At 33.3% G+C, this 17682-nt stretch overlaps 1 protein-coding gene and 1 long non-coding RNA gene across 5 annotated transcripts in view; one reads left to right on the plus strand and one right to left on the minus strand.

Annotated features, from left to right (window-relative positions):
- Nucleotides 1–5614: 5614 nt before the first annotated feature.
- On the plus strand, nt 5615–6473 carry LOC120549581. Its single transcript, XR_005637407.1, has 3 exons — nt 5615–5785; nt 5990–6057; nt 6145–6473. It is a non-coding gene; the product is annotated as an uncharacterized LOC120549581 (long non-coding RNA).
- A 5800-nt stretch (nt 6474–12273) lies between these two features.
- LOC120549379 (regulator of G-protein signaling 6-like) overlaps nt 12274–17682 on the minus strand; it is a 47521-nt gene continuing 42112 nt past the window's right edge. For 3 of the 4 annotated variants that reach the window (XM_039786263.1, XM_039786261.1, XM_039786262.1), the window contains 3 exons: nt 17113–17202; nt 14709–14768; nt 12274–14416 (listed from right to left, as the gene is read on the minus strand). In XM_039786263.1, the coding sequence (XP_039642197.1) occupies nt 14366–14416; nt 14709–14768; nt 17113–17202 (201 nt within the window). In that variant the 3' untranslated portion in view covers nt 12274–14365. The remainder of the gene's footprint in view (nt 14417–14708; nt 14769–17112; nt 17203–17682) is intronic. The other variant, XM_039786264.1, reaches the window with a different exon arrangement.

Consider the following 17682-nt stretch of genomic DNA (forward strand, 5'->3'; position numbering starts at 1 on the left):
AAGTCATCGTGTCAGAAAATGTAATAAAAAGTCATAGTATAGTATGTCATAAAAAGTCAAAAACATAATATAGTATTTCATAAAAAGTGATAAAAAGTCACAGTATAGTATCTCAAAAAGTCATAAAAACTCAGTATAATATGTTGTAAACAGTAATGTTAAAGCCATAGTATAATATGTCATAAAAATACATAAAATTTGATAGTATACTATGTCAAAAACTCATAAAAGTTATAGCATTTCATAAAAAAATTATAGTATGTTATAAAAAGTCATAACAAATATATATGGTATAGTATGGCATAAAATGTCATAAAAAAGCTCAAAGCAGAATTTGGCAAATTTGCCAACTTTGAGACTCAGAAATTCCCACGGAACCAGAGAGTTTGCATATTCAGGCTGTGAAACAGGTTGTTGTGGTTCAGCTGTGTGGTAGCCTACTTAGAAAATGTAATCATTGGTTTGCTTGATTTGCTAAATTCTAGGATGGCTTTGGAACTTTTTTGCTCACTTTTTCAGGGCTAAAGCCAAATGTGGACCAAACTGTAAATGAGAAGACTATGGGACATGCAATAATTGAGTCAAAGATATTTTACTTTTTCGATGAAATAAAATCATGTAAATAAACTATACGTGTCTGGCCCTTGATGTGATTCTCTTTTTCCAGTGTGGCCCTTAGCGAAATTGAGTTTGACGCCCCCCATAGAGTAGTTCCATAGAGGAGTTATAAAAAAGTAATTGTTTAGCATGTCGACAAAAGTGATAACAAGTCATAGTATAGCATGTCGAAAATTTCATAGTAGAGTTTGCCGGAAAGTGAAAAAAGTCACAGAATAGTATGTCGAAAAAAGTAATAATAGGAATAATGGAAAAAGTGGAAAAGTCATAGTGTGTCGAAATAAGTGATTAAAAGTCATAGTATAGGATATCGAAAAAAGTGTGTTTTATGTTTTATCACTTAGTGATAAAACATAGTTGGAATGGTGGAAAAAGTAATAGTATAGTATTTCGAAAAAAGTGGAAAAAGTCAATGTATAGTATGTTGAAAATAGTCATAGTAAAATATGTCGAAAAAAGTCAGCATAGTATGTTGGAAAAAGATATAAAAAAGAAAGTTGTTGGAGCCATTACACCACTTTGTTTTTTTTTGTTTATATACAATGTTGGTTTGCTAATTAATCTGCAGTTTTATGTTTAAGCACTGTGCGGAGCATTGCCTTTGGAAAGGCATATAGGTAATTAACAGCCAGGGATACACAGGTGTGTGGCTAGGGGGAAAACTGTATAGCTTTTCACCATGTCAGGTTTGCGTGCCATTATTAGATTAGTGTGAAAAAGAAAATAAATGGGTCACAGCACCGAAAGACAGATGTTTTATTGGTAGCTAAGTTGAAGTTACATTATTACAAAATCATAAGAATAGTATGTTAAAAAAAGTGATAAAAGATGCAAGTATAATTATGTCAAAAAGTCGAAAAAGTAATAGAATAGTATGTTGAAATTGAAAAAAAGTCATAAGTATAGTATGTCGAAAAATCATAGTATAGTATGTTGAAAAAAGTTGAAAAATATAGTATAGTATGTCAAAAATATTAAGTATAGTATGTGAAAAAGTCATAGTAGAGTATGTTATGAAAAAGTTGAAAAGTCATAGTATAGTATGTTGAAAAAAGGTTGAAAAAGTCATAGTATAGTATGTTGAAAAAGTTGCGAAAAAGTAATAGAATAGTATGTTGAAAAACGAAAAAAAGTCATAGTATAGTATGTTAAAGTCAAAAAAGTAATAGAATAGTATGTTGAAAAAAGTTGAAAAAGTCATGAGTATAGTATGTCAAAAAAATCATAGTATAGTATGTTGAAAAAGTGAAAAATTAATAAGAATAATATGTGTTGAAAAAGTTAGAAAAAGTCATAGTATAGTATGTTGTCGAAAAATCATAGTATAGTATGTTGAAAAAGTCAAAAATTAATAGAATAGTATGTTGAAAAAGTTGAAAAAGTCATAGTTTAGTATGTAGTCGAAAGTAATAGGATGGTATGTTGAAAAAGAGATCATAGTATAGTATGTTGAAAAAGTGCAAAAGTAATAGAATAAGTATGTTGAAAAAGTTAGAAGTCATAGTATGGTATGTCAAAAATCATAGTATAGGTATGTTGAAAAAGTCATAGTAGAATATGTTGAAAAAGTCATAGTCATAGTATAATTATGTCGAAAAAGTTGAAAAATAATATAATTATGTTGAAAAAGTTGAAAAAAGTCATAGTTTAGTATGTCCGAAAAAAATTGAAAAAAAAGTAATAGAATAGTATGTCGAAAAAAATCATAGGTATAGTATGTCGAAAAAGTCGAAAAAGTAATAGAATAGTATATCGAAAAAAAGTCATAGTATAAGTATGTCGAAAAGTTGAAAGTAATAGAATAGTATGTTGACAAAAGTTGAAAAAAGTCATAGTATAGTATGTCAAAAAAATCATAGTATAGTATGTCGAAATAGTCATAGTAGAATATGTTGAAAAAAGTCATGATCATAGTTATAGTATGTCGAAAAAGTCGAAAAATAATAGAATAGTATGTTGAAAAGTTGAAAAAGTATAGTATAGTATGTGAAAAAAGTAAAATAGAATGTATGTTGAAAAAAAGTTGAAAAAAGTCATAGTATAGTATGTCGAAAAAAAATCATAGTATAGTATGTTGAAAAAGTTGAAAAAGTAATAGAGTATAGTATGTTGAAAAAAGTGAAAAAAGTAATAGAATAGTATGTGGAAAAAGTTGAAAAAGTCATAGTATAGTATGTCGAAAAAGTCGAAAAAGTAATAGAATAGTATGTTGAAAAAAGTTGAAAAAAGTCATAGTATAGTATGTCGAAAAAGTCGAAAAAGTAATAGAATAGTATGTTGAAAAAAGTTGAAAAAAAAGTCATAGTATAGTATGTCGAAAAAGTCGAAAAAGTAATAGAATAGTATATTGAAAAAAAGTCATAGTATAGTATGTCGAAAAAGTTGAAAAGTAATAGAATAGTATGTTGAAAAAGTTGAAAAAAAGTCATAGTATTAGTATGTCAAAAAATCATAGTATAGTATGTCGAAAATAGTCATAGTAGAATATGTTGAAAAAGTCCATATAGTATAGTATGTCGAAAAAGTCAAAAAGTAATAGCATAGTATGTCGAAAAAAGTTGAAAAGTCATAGTATAGTATGTCGAAAAAGCCGAAAAGTAATAGAATAGTATGTTGAAAAAGTTGAAAAAGTCATAGTATTAGTATTTGAAAAAAGTCGAAAAAGAATAGAATAGTATGTTGAAAAAAGTTGAAAAAGTCATAGTATAGTATGCCGCAAAAGTCGAAAAAGTAATAGAATAGTATGTTGAAAAAGTTGAAAAAAAGTCATAGTATTAGTATGTCAAAAAGCCAAAAAGTAATAGAATAGTATGTTGAAAAAAGTTGAAAAAAATTCATAGTATAGTATGTCGAAAAAAAATCATAGTATAGTATATTGAAAAAAGTTGAAAAAAAGTAATAGCATAGTACGTTGAAAAAAGTGATAAAAAAGTCATAGCATAGTATGTTGAAAAAAGTTGAAAAAGTCATAGTATAGTATGTCGAAAAAGTCGAAAAAGTAATAGAATAGTATGTTGAAAAAAGTTGAAAAAAAGTCAGTATAGTATGTCGAAAAAGTCGAAAAAGTAATAGAATAGTATGTTGAAAAAAGTTGAAAAAAAGTCATAGTATAGTATGTCGAAAAAAAATCATAGTATAGTATGTTGAAAAAAGTTGAAAAAAAGTCATAGTATAGTATGTCGAAAAAGTCGAAAAAGTAATAGAATAGTATGTTGAAAAAAGTTGAAAAAAAAGTCATAGTATAGTATGTCGAAAAAAAATCATAGTATAGTATGTTGAAAAAAGTTGAAAAAAGTCATAGTATAGTATGTCAAAAAAAAATCATAGTATAGTATGTCGAAAATAGTCATAGTAGAATATGTTGAAAAAAGTTGAAAAAAAATCATAGTATAGTATGTTGAAAAAAGTTGAAAAAAGTCATAGTATAGTATGTTGAAAAAGTCGAAAAAGTAATAGAATAGTATGTTGAAAAAAACTGAAAAAAAGTCATAGTATAGTATGTTGAAAAAGTAAAAAAATTAATAGAATAGTATGTTGAAAAAAGTTGAAAAAAAGTCATAGTATAGTATGTCGAAAAAAAATCATAGTATAGTATGTTGAAAAAGTCGAAAAATTAATAGAATAGTGTGTTGAAAAAGTTGAAAAAAAGTCATAGTATAGTATGTCGAAAAAAAATCATAGTGTAGTATGTTGAAAAAGTCAAAAAATTAATAGAATAGTATGTTGAAAAAAGTTGAAAAAAAGTCATAGTATAGTATGTCGAAAAAAAATCATAGTGTAGTATGTTGAAAAAGTCGAAAAATTAATAGAATAGTATGTTGAAAAAAGTTGAAAAAAAGTCATAGTTTAGTATGTCGAAAAAGTCGAAAAAGTAATAGAATAGTATATTGAAAAAAAGTCATAGTATAGTATGTCGAAAAAGTTGAAAAAGTAATAGAATAGTATGTTGACAAAAGTTGAAAAAAAGTCATAGTATAGTATGTCAAAAAAAAAATCATAGTATAGTATGTCGAAAATAGTCATAGTAGAATATGTTGAAAAAGTCATAGTCATAGTATAGTATGTCGAAAAAGTCGAAAAAGTAATAGAATAGTATGTTGAAAAAAGTTGAAAAAAAAGTCATAGTATAGTATGTCGAAAAAAAATCATAGTATAGTATGTTGAAAAAAGTTGAAAAAAAGTCATGGTATAGTATGTTGAAAAAGTCGAAAAAGTAATAGAATAGTATGTTGAAAAAAGTTGAAAAAAAGTCATAGTATAGTATGTTGAAAAAGTCGAAAAAGTAATAGAATAGTATGTTGAAAAAAGTCATAGTATAGTATGTCGAAAAAGTCGAAAAAGTAATAGAATAGTATGTTGAAAAAAGTTGAAAAAAAAGTCATAGTATAGTATGTCGAAAAAGTCGAAAAAGTAATAGAATAGTATGTTGAAAAAAGTTGAAAAAAAGTCATAGTATAGTATGTCGAAAAAAAATCATAGTATAGTATGTTGAAAAAAGTTGAAAAAAAGTAATAGCATAGTACGTCGAAAAAAGTGATAAAAAAGTCATAGCATAGTATGTTGAAAAAAGTTGAAAAAAAAGTCATAGTATAGTATGTCGAAAAAAGTTGAAAAAGTCATAGTATAGTATGTCGAAAAAGTCGAAAAAGTAATAGAATAGTATGTCGAAAAAAGTTGAAAAAAAGTCATAGTATAGTATGTCGAAAAAGTAATAGAATAGTATGTCGAAATACTAGTCATAGTATAGTAACGTGTTTATTAATAATAGTGTGTGTGTGTGTGTGTGTGTGTGTGTGTGTGTGTGTGTGTGTGTGTGTGTGTGTGTGTATATAACTATATAAAGAGGGGTTTGGTGTTTGGTGTCGTACCCTGCAGCCATCAAAGACTCCACCAGGAGGCGCTACACCATCGCCAACGCTGTGCGTTGTAAAGGGAAGGTACAGCCTCTTCTGTCCCTGTCCCAACACATTTCCTGTACCTGTGACAGGATGTCCCGATTGGCTCTGTCTTGACTCACCTCTTTGTGTTTCAGAGTGTGATCCTGTCCAGCGCCGCGGAGAAGGTTGGTGATGATATGTGCAGCATGTTCAGTCATAAATAATAATTAAATTTGTCTGTATGTCCTCAGCCTCTGGAGCTCAGAGGGCCAATATGACATCACCAACCTGTATCCTTCCTATTGGTTCAGACACAAACTGTAGTGTTCAACAAAAACAACAGTGCTCTGTGTGTGTGTGTGTGTGTGTGTGTGTGTGTGTGTGTGTGTGTGTGTGTGTGTGTGTGTGTGTGTGTGTGTGTGTGTGTGTGTGTGTGTGTATGTGTGTGTATGCGTGTGTGTGTGTCCCGTTGTTGTCCTGATCTGGTTCCTCAGAGGTTTGTCAGACGGAGAAGCAAAGGAAGCCGCTTCCTCTACCTGTCGATCCGTTGTTCTACACACAGGTAAATACTATTATTGTGAATAAAGCTGGACGATAGAACATGAATTTGTTTCTGAAACATATTTGATTCTGTGGCGTTTGTTGTCAGAAACCAGGAAGACGGCGAGTGGGATCCAATGGTGGGATCTATGGTGGGATCATGTAAACCATGAAGAGCTGCAGCGATTGGCCGCCTGCAGACTATAAGCCCCGCCTCCATCACTTGAGACAGAAGAGCAGCTGGTTAATGAGTGATCGATGTTCCAGTTGTGCTTCTGTGTTTCTACCCTAAACAGGTGAAGCTCCCGCAGCCAAGCGAGCCAAGCCTCAGCTGACAGAGTGACAGACAGCTGAGGAGGGCGGGGCTTCTGGACACATTTCTTATTCTTACAAACTGTTTTTTAATAAAGTTTTTGAAACACGAGTCAAAAATTCAATCAAATGTTTTATTTTTTAAAATCAGTGTGCGTTAGAAATGCTGCACTCTGGTCAGCACCGAAGCAGGTAATGATGTCATAAAAAAAAAAAAAATAGAGCTCTGCAGTACATTCAGTCAGAAATATAAAAATAAAAAATCTTCAAACAGGAAGATTTCAGAACAAATCAACAAACCCTTTTACACAACTCAGTCCGTTTTAGAGAACAACCAACCATCTGAATGGATCCTTTTTTAGAAATCACAACATCTCAAACAGTTTAATGATCATAATTAATTCAATTCATATAAAACATAAATCTACAAATAGGAAGATATCAGGCCCTTAATCAAACTCTTAAACATCATTAAAAACTCATTTAAACTGGTTTTTAAATTGAGTCCCTTTTGGACACAAAAAAAAAAAAACGATCTGAACGTACTGGAACGTATTAGATTTTTAAGAAACAACTTTTTGTTTCTGGAAACAATCTAATCTAATTCAATGTTCTCAAAACAAATAAATACAGCTTAACGCTGAGTGTCTAGAGACACCATTAAAAACAGTGAAAAAGCCCTTTAGTGTTAGCATTGATTAGCTGATGGTGTGTTAAAGGACATCTGAGAACTGGATTGATCAACAGGAGTATTAAAACAATCTGAAATGGAAGCGTCTGATTGGTCCTTTCAGCGGTAAGGTGATGATGACGTCGTGCTGCAGGAGAGGACTGTGATTGGCCGGCTGGCCCAGGATGTGGTTGATGTGACCCTGAAGACAAATGAAAACATCTGTTTAATAAACTATAACACACATGTTCTTACTATGAATACTTGAAATGATAAAGTAAAAAAAGTATAAACCACCTTTGTGTTAAATAATTTTTTCGACATACTATACTATGACTTTATTTCAAAATTTTCGACATACTATGAATTTTTTTCGACATACTATGACTTTTTACAGCATGCTATAACATGATTTTTAACATTCTTAAGTGTTATGATGGTCTGTCTCTCTTCCATTGTTAGTTGCCTTTTTCCCGCCATTTTTATGGCAACACACTACTTTCTGCAGTACAGTACTGTTCAAATAATGCTCACGAGGGTACGGTACCACAGTGTGTTCCAACAATACTTTTATACAAACGGAGGGGGTTGTAAGTAATCCAGACAAGTTGGAACACCTGTGGGAATTTGGTTGCACCAACTTTCAAAGCTTGATCAACCTCCATTGCTGCAGAACAGCTTTACATTGTTTACACATTTCCTGTTCCCTGAAAAAGGCCTTTTTGTAAAATATTGAAATGTACATTATTTTTCAGTTTTGGGTAACCTTACTTTTTTTTTAACCTCAGGCATTTCACCACTTACCTTTGTACCATTTCAAGCTATTCATTGGACTTGAACTGCTAAAATTTCAATAAAAAACTAAAAAAATGTTGTGTTCTAAAACTTTTGACCAGTAGTGTACATAATATGACTGTTTTCAACATACTATGACTTTTTCCGACATACTATGCTATGACTTTTATTCAAAATGTTTAACATACTATACTATGACTTTTTTTTCAAAATTTGACATACTATGACTTTTTTTTCGACATGCTATACCATGACTATGACTTTTTTCAATATACTGACTTTTTTTCGATATGCTATACTATGACTATATACTACTGACTTTTTTTCAAAATTTGACATACTATACAGAATTTTCAAAATTTGACATACTATACCTTTATTCAAAAAAATTCGACAAACTATATGACTTATTAAGACTTTTTTCGACATACAATACTATGACTTTTCGACATGCTATACTATCACTTTTTTTCGACATACTATAATATGACTTTTTGACATAATACTATAATTTTTTCGACATACTATACTGTGACTTTGAGTTTTCGACATGCTATACTATGACTTTTTTCCCCAAAATTTGACACACTTTACTATGACTTTTTTTGACATACAATACTATGACTTTTTTTGACATACAATACTATAACTTTTTCTAAAAAATGTTGACATACTATACTACGAATTTGTTCTCAGTTTTCGACATACTATATTTTGACTCTTTCAAAAATTGACATATTATAATATGAATTGTTTTTCCTAAATTTTCAACATACTATACTATGACTTTTTTCGACATACTATGACTTTTTTTTGGGCCATACTATACTATGACTTTTATTCAAAATGTTCGACATACTATACCATTATTTTTTTTTTACATTATTTGACATACTATACTATGACTTTTATCGACATACTATACCGTGACGTTTTTTCAAAAATTTCCACATAATATACAGACTTTTTTCAAAATTTGACATACTATGCTATGACTTTTTTTCGACATACTATGCTATAACTTTTTTTTTAATTTTCAACATATTATACTATGACTTTTTCTCCCCAACATTTGACATACTATGCTACGTCCATCTATGCTCTGCTGTGCCATGCTACATCCTGTAACGCCCTGCAGTGCCCTGCTATGCCAGGAACTACTACGACTACTACTTCTAGTCACTGTTCTATTATCTTTATTGTGACTGTTATTGCCACTTTTCATCACACCCCCAACTGGCACCGTCAGACACCGCCTACCAACAGCCTGGGTCTGTCCGAGGTTTTCCTTGCACTAAATGCTTGCTCTTGGGGGAATTACTGGAACTGTTGGGTCTTTGTAAATTATAGAGTGTGGTCTAGACCTACTCTATCTGTAAAGTGTCTTGAGATAACTTGTTATGATTTGATACTATAAATAAAATTGAAGTGAATTATGCTATGACTTTTCAACATACTACACTATGACTTGTTTCGACATACTATACTAGGTTATGTTTTTTTTCTGACATACTATACTATGACTTTTTTCTCAAAATTTGACATACTATGACTTTTTTTCAACATACAATACTATGATTTTTTTTCAACATACAATACTATAACTTTTTTCAGAAATTTTGACATACAACTTTTTTCTCAAAATCTTCGACATACTATGACTTTTATTTTTAAATCTCAAAATAATATGCTATGAAAAAAATTCATAGTATAGTAATTCGAAAAAAGTGGAAAATGTCATAGTATAGTATGTTGAAAATAGTCATAGTATAATATGTCGAAAAAAGTCAGTGTCGAAAAACTTTTATTGTAGAGTATTTCGGAAAAAGTGATAAAAAGTCATATTAGAGTATGTCGGAAAAGTGATAGAAAATGAATAGTATAGTATGTCGAAAAAAGTGATTAAAAAGTCACAGTGTAGCATGTCAAAAAGAAATAGAGTATGTCGGAAAAAGTGATAAAAGTCATAGTATATATATGTATATATATGAAAAAATGTTCATATATTTTTTTATATATTTCATATTTTCAATTTTCATTTTTTTCATATATATGAAAAAAATCATAGTATGTCGAAAAAAGTTATAAAAAGTCATATGTCAGAAAAAGTTTTTAAAAAGTATTAGTATAGTATGTCGAAAAGTGAATAAAAAAGTCATAGTATAGTATGTTGAAAAAAGTTATTAAAAAGTCATAGTAGAATATGTTGAAATAAGTTATAAAAAAAGTCATAGTATAGTACATTGAAAAAATTGATAGAACAGTATGTAAAAAAAAATTGATAAAAAGTCATTAGTATGTCCGAAAAAGTCATAGAGTATGTTGGATGAAAGTATTAAAAGTCATAGTATAGTATGTCAAAAAACGTGATAAAAAAGTCAATAGTATAGTATGTCGAGAAAAGTGAGAAGTCATAGTATAATAGATCGAAAAAAGTCATGTTATAGTATGTCAAAAATAGTCATAGTATAGTATGTTGAATAAAGCGATAAAAATCATATTGTAGTATATCAAAGAAAGTGATAAAAAGTCATTATAGCATTTCAAAAAAAGTAATAAAAGTCATAGTATAGTATGTTGAAAAGAGTGATAAATGTCATAAGTATGTCGAGAAAAGTGATAAAAGTTATACTATAGTATATAAAAAAAAGTGATAGTCATGTTATAGTATGCCGAAAAAAGTGATATAGTCAATATTATAGTACGTTGAAGAAAGGGATAAACAAGTCATAGTATAGGATGTCAAAAAAAGTGATGAAAAAGGTCAGAGTATATATGTCAAAAAGTCATATTATAGTATTGTCAGGTCTGGAGAATAGCAGGCTTGGACCCAAAATGCAGAGTATAGCGACAAGGAGGCAGCAAGCAGAGTTGAAAGAAATGAAAAGGATTACAAACAGAAGGGGTCCTGAGGTAAGCAGACAGGCAAAAGAAAAGTCCAAAACAAAATCAAAAAAACACTTACAAAACTGAAGACACAGAAGGTAACAAATCCAAAAGGCAGGAGAGATGCATGCAATGACACTGGAAGAAACAATGACAAACAGACAAGCTACAAATAAAGCAGAGACTAAATACACAAGGCAACGAGGGTAGGAACGAAAGACAGGTGACATGGAGGCTGCTGAACAGGTGGAACATATCAGGGCAGGGCAGACAATCACAGAGACGGGAAAACACAAGACAGGAAGGAACGCAAGACACGACACAGAGAAACAGACACTACAAAGTAAAACAGGAAACTGAAGCATAAAACATACACACATGGAACATGGTGAAACACAGAGAATACAGAAACACATGAGACAGTAAACAACAAGGAAACAGAAAATTAATTAACACAATAAAACAGGAAAAACTACAACTGAAAACCACAACCATGACAAGTACCGGTATGTCATAAAAAGTCATAAAAAAGTCATAGTATAGTATTTCAAAAAGTGATAAAAAGTTATCAAAATGTTATAGTATAGTATGTCATAAAAGGTCAGAAAAAGTCACAGTGTAGTATGTCATAAAACAGTCATAAAAAAGTTATAGTATGTTGTGTCTTAAAAAGTCATAGTATAGTATATCAAAAAGTCCTAAAAATCCAGTCAGAAAAAGTCAGAAAAAAGTCATAGTATACATAGTATTTTGTAAAAAGTCAGAAAAAGTCATTGTATAATTTGTCACAAAAAGTCATAAAAGTCAAAGTATAGTATGTCAAAAACTCATAAAAAAGTTATAGTATAGTATTTCATAAAAATCATAGTATAGTATGTCATGAACAGTCATAAAAAGTCATAGTATAGTATGTCATAAAAAAGCCATAGTACAGTATTTCATCAAAAGTCATAAAAAGTCATAGTATAGTATGTTATTAAAATCATAAAAATGTCACATAGTATGTAAAAGTCATAAAAAAGTGCTAATATAGTGTCATAAAACAGTCAAAAATATTATAGAATTCTATGTCCTTAAACATCATAAAAAGTCATAGTATAGTATGTCAAAAAGTCATAAAAAGTCATAGTATAAATTCATTCATTCACTCCGTCAAACTGCAACTTATTTTGTTTTAAAGCATTAATTAAACAATTTGTCCTTGAACGATCCTTTGCAACAATTCTAAAAGCAACTATAGCCAGCTAACATAACGATGGCCTTGTTTATAGTTATGTGTATTTCGTCAGGTTTTTGGAATTGGTAGGCATATGATAAGCAAAAGACTGTTTCCATATTTGCTACTTGCAGCCCCTTGTTTGCTTAATGTGTTCTTTATGTGCTTGTGTCTATTTGCAAGTGCATATGTGAGTTCTCAGGTCCATCGTAGAAAAAGTGTTTTGTGATTTACTTTTGCACATACATCTGGGACATGGTATTGTGATACTCCTGAAAAAGACATCAGATCTAAGTGAAACAAAGGAGACAGTTGCCTTCTTTGTTTCTTGACGCAGAACAGCAAACACCAACAGAAGAGACAGATCCAGAGTTTTTTTTATTATTATTTGGTACCCATGAATAGATAGCAGGTGCTTGAGTGTTTTAGAGTGCCAGTAGTCATCTTGCTGATTGAGAAACTAAAAGCTCTAAATGCCCTGAATATGTTACATGCATAGTAATGTGCCCATATCATAATAAAGTGTGCTTTTGGATAATGAAATGTAGCCAATTTACATCTACAATGCACCCTGTACTTAGTGTCATTGTGTTTGTGCTGAGAATAACATTTGGTACATCGACTCAAGTTAAGCATCTCTCTCTACCTTATAATCAAGAGGTTATTGGTTTATGACAACTATTAATATGACCTGTACAGTGCATTACGACTCTAACAGTAAATAATAGGCGATTCACTCATTCAGCAGTCTGCCATTGTAGCAGTCCCTGGGATCGTGGGGGGACATGTCTGTTCAAGCACTTTCTGTCTGTAGAAGAAGTCTGAAGCCACAGTGGAGCACAGATGCCTTAATGTTCAGTGTGCGGCACCCATTACAGGTCAAATATTGTTCCCAGTTGCATTTAAGGGCTTTGATGTCCATTCACTGAGATGTGTTGCTCCAGTGCTTTTCCTCATCTGTGTGCTGTCTTTGGAGAGCCAAACCATCTTCCCCCAACTCCATTATGGTCCAATAACATGCACCATTTCCCCCATAGTCATTAAAACACATTACGATTATTAGATGGAGAGTCACAGCATACATTTTGCCAAACAAACGTGGGCAGGTTTAATTGTTTTGACAAAACCAAAGATGAGATATTCATGCAGTAAAAAAGCAACAAAACATTAAGTGATCCCATATTGGGCTGCAGGCCTTGTAATATCTCCATGATCAGAGAACTAGGTCTGACATCATGATGTCCTGCGATATGTGAACCTAGTTTAATACAGTCTTGTAACACTCTGTTGCTGGTCCTGTGGTTTAACCACCACTAGATGGACCCATGGCACTGGGAACCTTAAAAACTACACTATAGTAAGAGCCCCAAAAAGCATGTGGATGCTATTACACGTGTGACTGTGCACACTAGAACTATGACTAAAGTAAAAGCTGAAATCACTGCGATTTACACCACCATGTGAGCCATGTTTTTGTTTAAGCTTCTCAGTTATTCACACAGACTTTGGAATTGACTAATTTGACTGTGCAGCCTGAACATTTTGGAACTTGAAGCCCAGAAGTTCAGTAAACCGAATTAATAAATCAAAAGACAACAGTGCAGTGTGAATGCTACATTAAGCCCTTATGCCAGATTTTGGAATGTAATGAAGCCTGAAAAGTTATACCTTCAAAAATCCATTTTGTAGACGTTGTTAAATATAACTTATGGGGAAACAACTATTTTGTATATTCTTGATTACTGCCAAAACTATGTTCACTATTTAACTGACATGTCATGTGCTTTATAAGGAACCGATATAATAGAAATTTTAAGGATATAAAAAGGATATTTTTCTTTAAAAAAAAATGGAAGTGGTCTCACACTTTATTTATTGCTGGCTGTCTTGTCAGTACAGAGACATATGCAAACTAGAATGTCGATTTGTGTCTGTTGAAGTGCCTCTTTGACCCCAGCTGTTTTAGGACAACTAAATCAAAAGTCAATGCATTGCAAATGTTGTGGCAAGTAGCTTTTAAATGTAGTTTTTATCACAGAATATTGTTGCGACACCACAGATGTGCTTTAATATCCAATAAACACGTATATAAAACAAAATCAAAACAATATAAACTGGTCAGCTTAGTTGACAAAGAGCCTAACAACCAGTTTGCCGACTAAGTGATGAAAAGAGGGCAGCCCTAGTCTGAATGTGCTTATACTGTATGCTGCATGCCATGTGGTGTGAGGTTCCCTTGTCAGCATTTCCTCAGTGGTTCAGTTTGGGGCGTTCGCCCCGGCAGGCCCAGTGCTGCAGTAGCAGTGTGGCAGCAGTCCTCGGAGCAGTGTATGAGAGCATCCACAGCAGCCATGTCCAGCCCAGCTCCACTGTCTGTGCCCCAGCCCCCGCCCCTGTGTGGCGGTCACCACTCCAACAGGGTCTGGCTGTGCCCCTCCAGCACAGGCTGTGTCAGGATGACTGCATCAGGCCTGTCAGGCGCTTTCCCGTCAATGACTTGCCCTACAAGGTCAATTAAAACAAAAACACATTACTAGACTGAGATGATAAAAGTACAAGTACTTTATAAGTCACAAAAAGCCTCTACAAACAAGGTGCTTCTTTTAAAATCTAAAATGCCTGGTTGCAACCATTCATGTGACTAGCATGTTATCTTTTTCACTTAATACACATCCTATTACAGGTATAAAGAGCCACAATAGAGTGTAATATGGTTATACTTTGCAAAAGCCACTGATAGTGAGCCAGCCAGTGTGGTTTGTGATATGAACAGCCCCAGCTCCAAATGACTTACCACACTGCGGGTGAACTTCTCCAAGGAGGTGCGGCGGCCCTGTTCAGTGTCTGCTGGCTGCTGTTTTGGGAGGGGGGGAAGCAGGGTGAGTGTTTGGGTCAGGTACGGGTGTTGACGGGGAGTCAGGGGGTGATGTAGTAAAAAAGAGGCCAAGCATTGCAAAAATGAGGGCCGAGGACAATGTGAAGGTTGCATTTTTTTAGGAAATGGAGTGGGGTCAGTGACAGGCCAGCAGAAGGAGCAGTGTCCAAACGGGAAAGGGCAGAAAGGCTAGCATGAACAGAGGCAGCTGTGATTTGCTGAAAAGCTCCATATTACACAGTAACAGCTAAATGACTTAGAAACCTTAGAAACTACACTGATAACCTACGGGAGTCAGAAAATAACATACCAAATCACCATCACTGTCAATAACTACTATACTTTGTCATATCTATGTACTATATGTTGCTTATATGTTGCTGCTATTTAGCATGACTGTTGTTCCTCTTTTACACAGCAGTTTGCCTGTTTGGCCTGTTTTTCGAGACTGTTTCCTTGACGTTTTACATAATTTAGCAGTTTCTTTGCACCTGCATCTTGGACACTGCAGTTTTGCCTTTTTAGGGCTCTGTTAGTCTTCTCATGAGAGCATCAAACTGCAGAATGCCAGACCTTGTTAGTAGCTGCCAAATGACATTGAAATGGCCTGCTTTTGTAGCATGTAAGTGTGATCAGATTACCTTAAATCCTAAACCTTGAGTTGTTTGAATGACTTTTCCCATGTATATTATATTATCCCTAACTAGTGGTGGAAGAAGTATTCAGATCTTTTACTCAAGTAAAGGTAGCAATACCACAGTGTAGAAATACTTCATGCAGTATGGCACATTACACAATTATATATATTCTACTATTGGATTATAATCATTGATGCATTCATGCGTGCTCTCATATTCTCCCGTCTAGACTATTGCAACTCTCTTTTAACCGGCATTAACCACAAATCCCTCTCTTGCCTCCAGCTGGTCCAGAGCTCAGCAGCCAGGCTTCTCCCCGGTTTTAACAGACGGCATCACATCACTCCAAAACCTAGCTTCGCTTCACTGGCTCCCTGTCGGTTTTAGAATTGATTAAACGATTTAACTGATTACTTTTGCTTAACCTCGTCAAGGTCTAGTCCTAGACTATAGCTCAGTGATGATGACCCCTTATGAGCCTGTTCGCAGCCCTAGATCCTCGGGCGGGGCCCTTTTAACTGTTCCAAAGTTGAGGCTCAAAACCAGAGGTGGCCGCGTCTTCTCCATCAGTGCCTCGGCTTTGGAACACCCTGCCCGAGGAGATAGGGCTCGCTGAATCAGTGACTTCTTTTAAAACCCTTTTTAAAACACACTTTTATAGACTTGCTTTTATGTGATGCAGTCTTTTTATCATCTTTCTCATTGTCTGCCTGTTAACTCCATTCTGTTATTGAACCTGTACTTTAGTGCTGCCCCATCTCTCCTTTTCTCTATCACTTTGTTGTGCATTTATGGGTATGTGTATTAAATGGATGTGTATATTTATGTATTGATTTGTATGTGCTTTTTGTTTCCACTGTCAAAGCACTTAACTAAAGTATTGTTTTTAAAGTTAATAAAGTATGTAAAATGTAAAAAGTAAAATAAAGTTATGATGATTATTATTATTATTATTATTATTATTATTATTATTATTATTATTATGTGTAAACATCACTAATGTTGCAGCTGGTAAAGTTGGGACTAATTGTAACTGCATTATATATATATATATATATATATATATATATATATATATACACATATATAAGTAACTAAAGCTGTCAAATTAATGTTGTGGAGTGAAAAGTACAATACGCCTCCAAAATGGATGTAGTATATAAAAAGGAAATACTCAAGTAAAGTACAAATACCTCAAACATTTACTTGAGTAAATGTACTTGGTCACATAGGGGCCATAATTTCGTGGCGGCGCAACGACCAGCGCAAGCAGAGAATAGAATGTCGGAAATAAACTTTAAATTTAATTTAATTAAACCCTCCCCAGTCAGTAGATCTATCAGTATCTTCTGTTCTCAGCTAATTTCTACTGTTTGACAAATTGGCACAGCTTTTTCAGAGTGATTAGACCAGTGAGAGTATTTATTAATCACTGCACCTCTGATCTATGTTCCACTTCACCCAGCCCTGCTGCACATACAGTATATGAACCAAAAAACGTTTAGCACTTGTCATTGCGCTTGTGCGATTAAAATAGGGTCCTTTGTCTAATTATTACTGACTACATACTACATTAGATATGAAACTGGAATGTTTTTTTCCAGAAGAATCAAACCAATATGAGAAATGCAATAAAAGTGACAAACTTTTGTAAAAAAGAAAAGGGGTCAGAGAGTGCAGCTCACCTTCTTTCTGGCTAACAGGAGGTCTTGGTAGATGTTGGATCGCAAAAAGCGTGCATAGCTGTCACTTTTCATTAGCTTGAATATGTGCTCCTGCAATAGAAAGAAAAACTGATGAGTGTGTGTTGGCTTTGGAATAAAAGGGAGTGAAACAATAAAGAGAAGTGCAGAGTAATAAAGGAGGTCTGATTATGGTAATGCATTGCATGCATGTGTGATTTGGAGGCGGTGATGCAAACCGAGCGGGCTGACATGAACGGCAGAGTCCTGTGAGAAAGAGCTGAGTAATGTCCTGCCAGTGAGAGGCGTTCCACGTCACACATCGCATCGCCAACCCACTTTGAACCAGAGGAATCCATGGTGAACCGACCGAACAACCTATTCATGGCATTACTCGCCTCATTAGGCCCTGGCACAAACACACGTCATTCATCTTCAATCCTCTCTCATTCTGTTCCTCCGTGCCCTCTCATTCATTCACCAGTGTAACATGAGTGGGGTGGAAAGGTTCAGTGTTTCTGTGGGCAAGCGGATGGGAGAGGAAATAAATGGCTGCAGTGTGTGTGTGTGCGC

This window comes from Perca fluviatilis, chromosome 20 (genome assembly GCF_010015445.1).
Source record: "Perca fluviatilis chromosome 20, GENO_Pfluv_1.0, whole genome shotgun sequence".
In the NCBI taxonomy this organism is placed as follows: domain Eukaryota; kingdom Metazoa; phylum Chordata; class Actinopteri; order Perciformes; family Percidae; genus Perca; species Perca fluviatilis.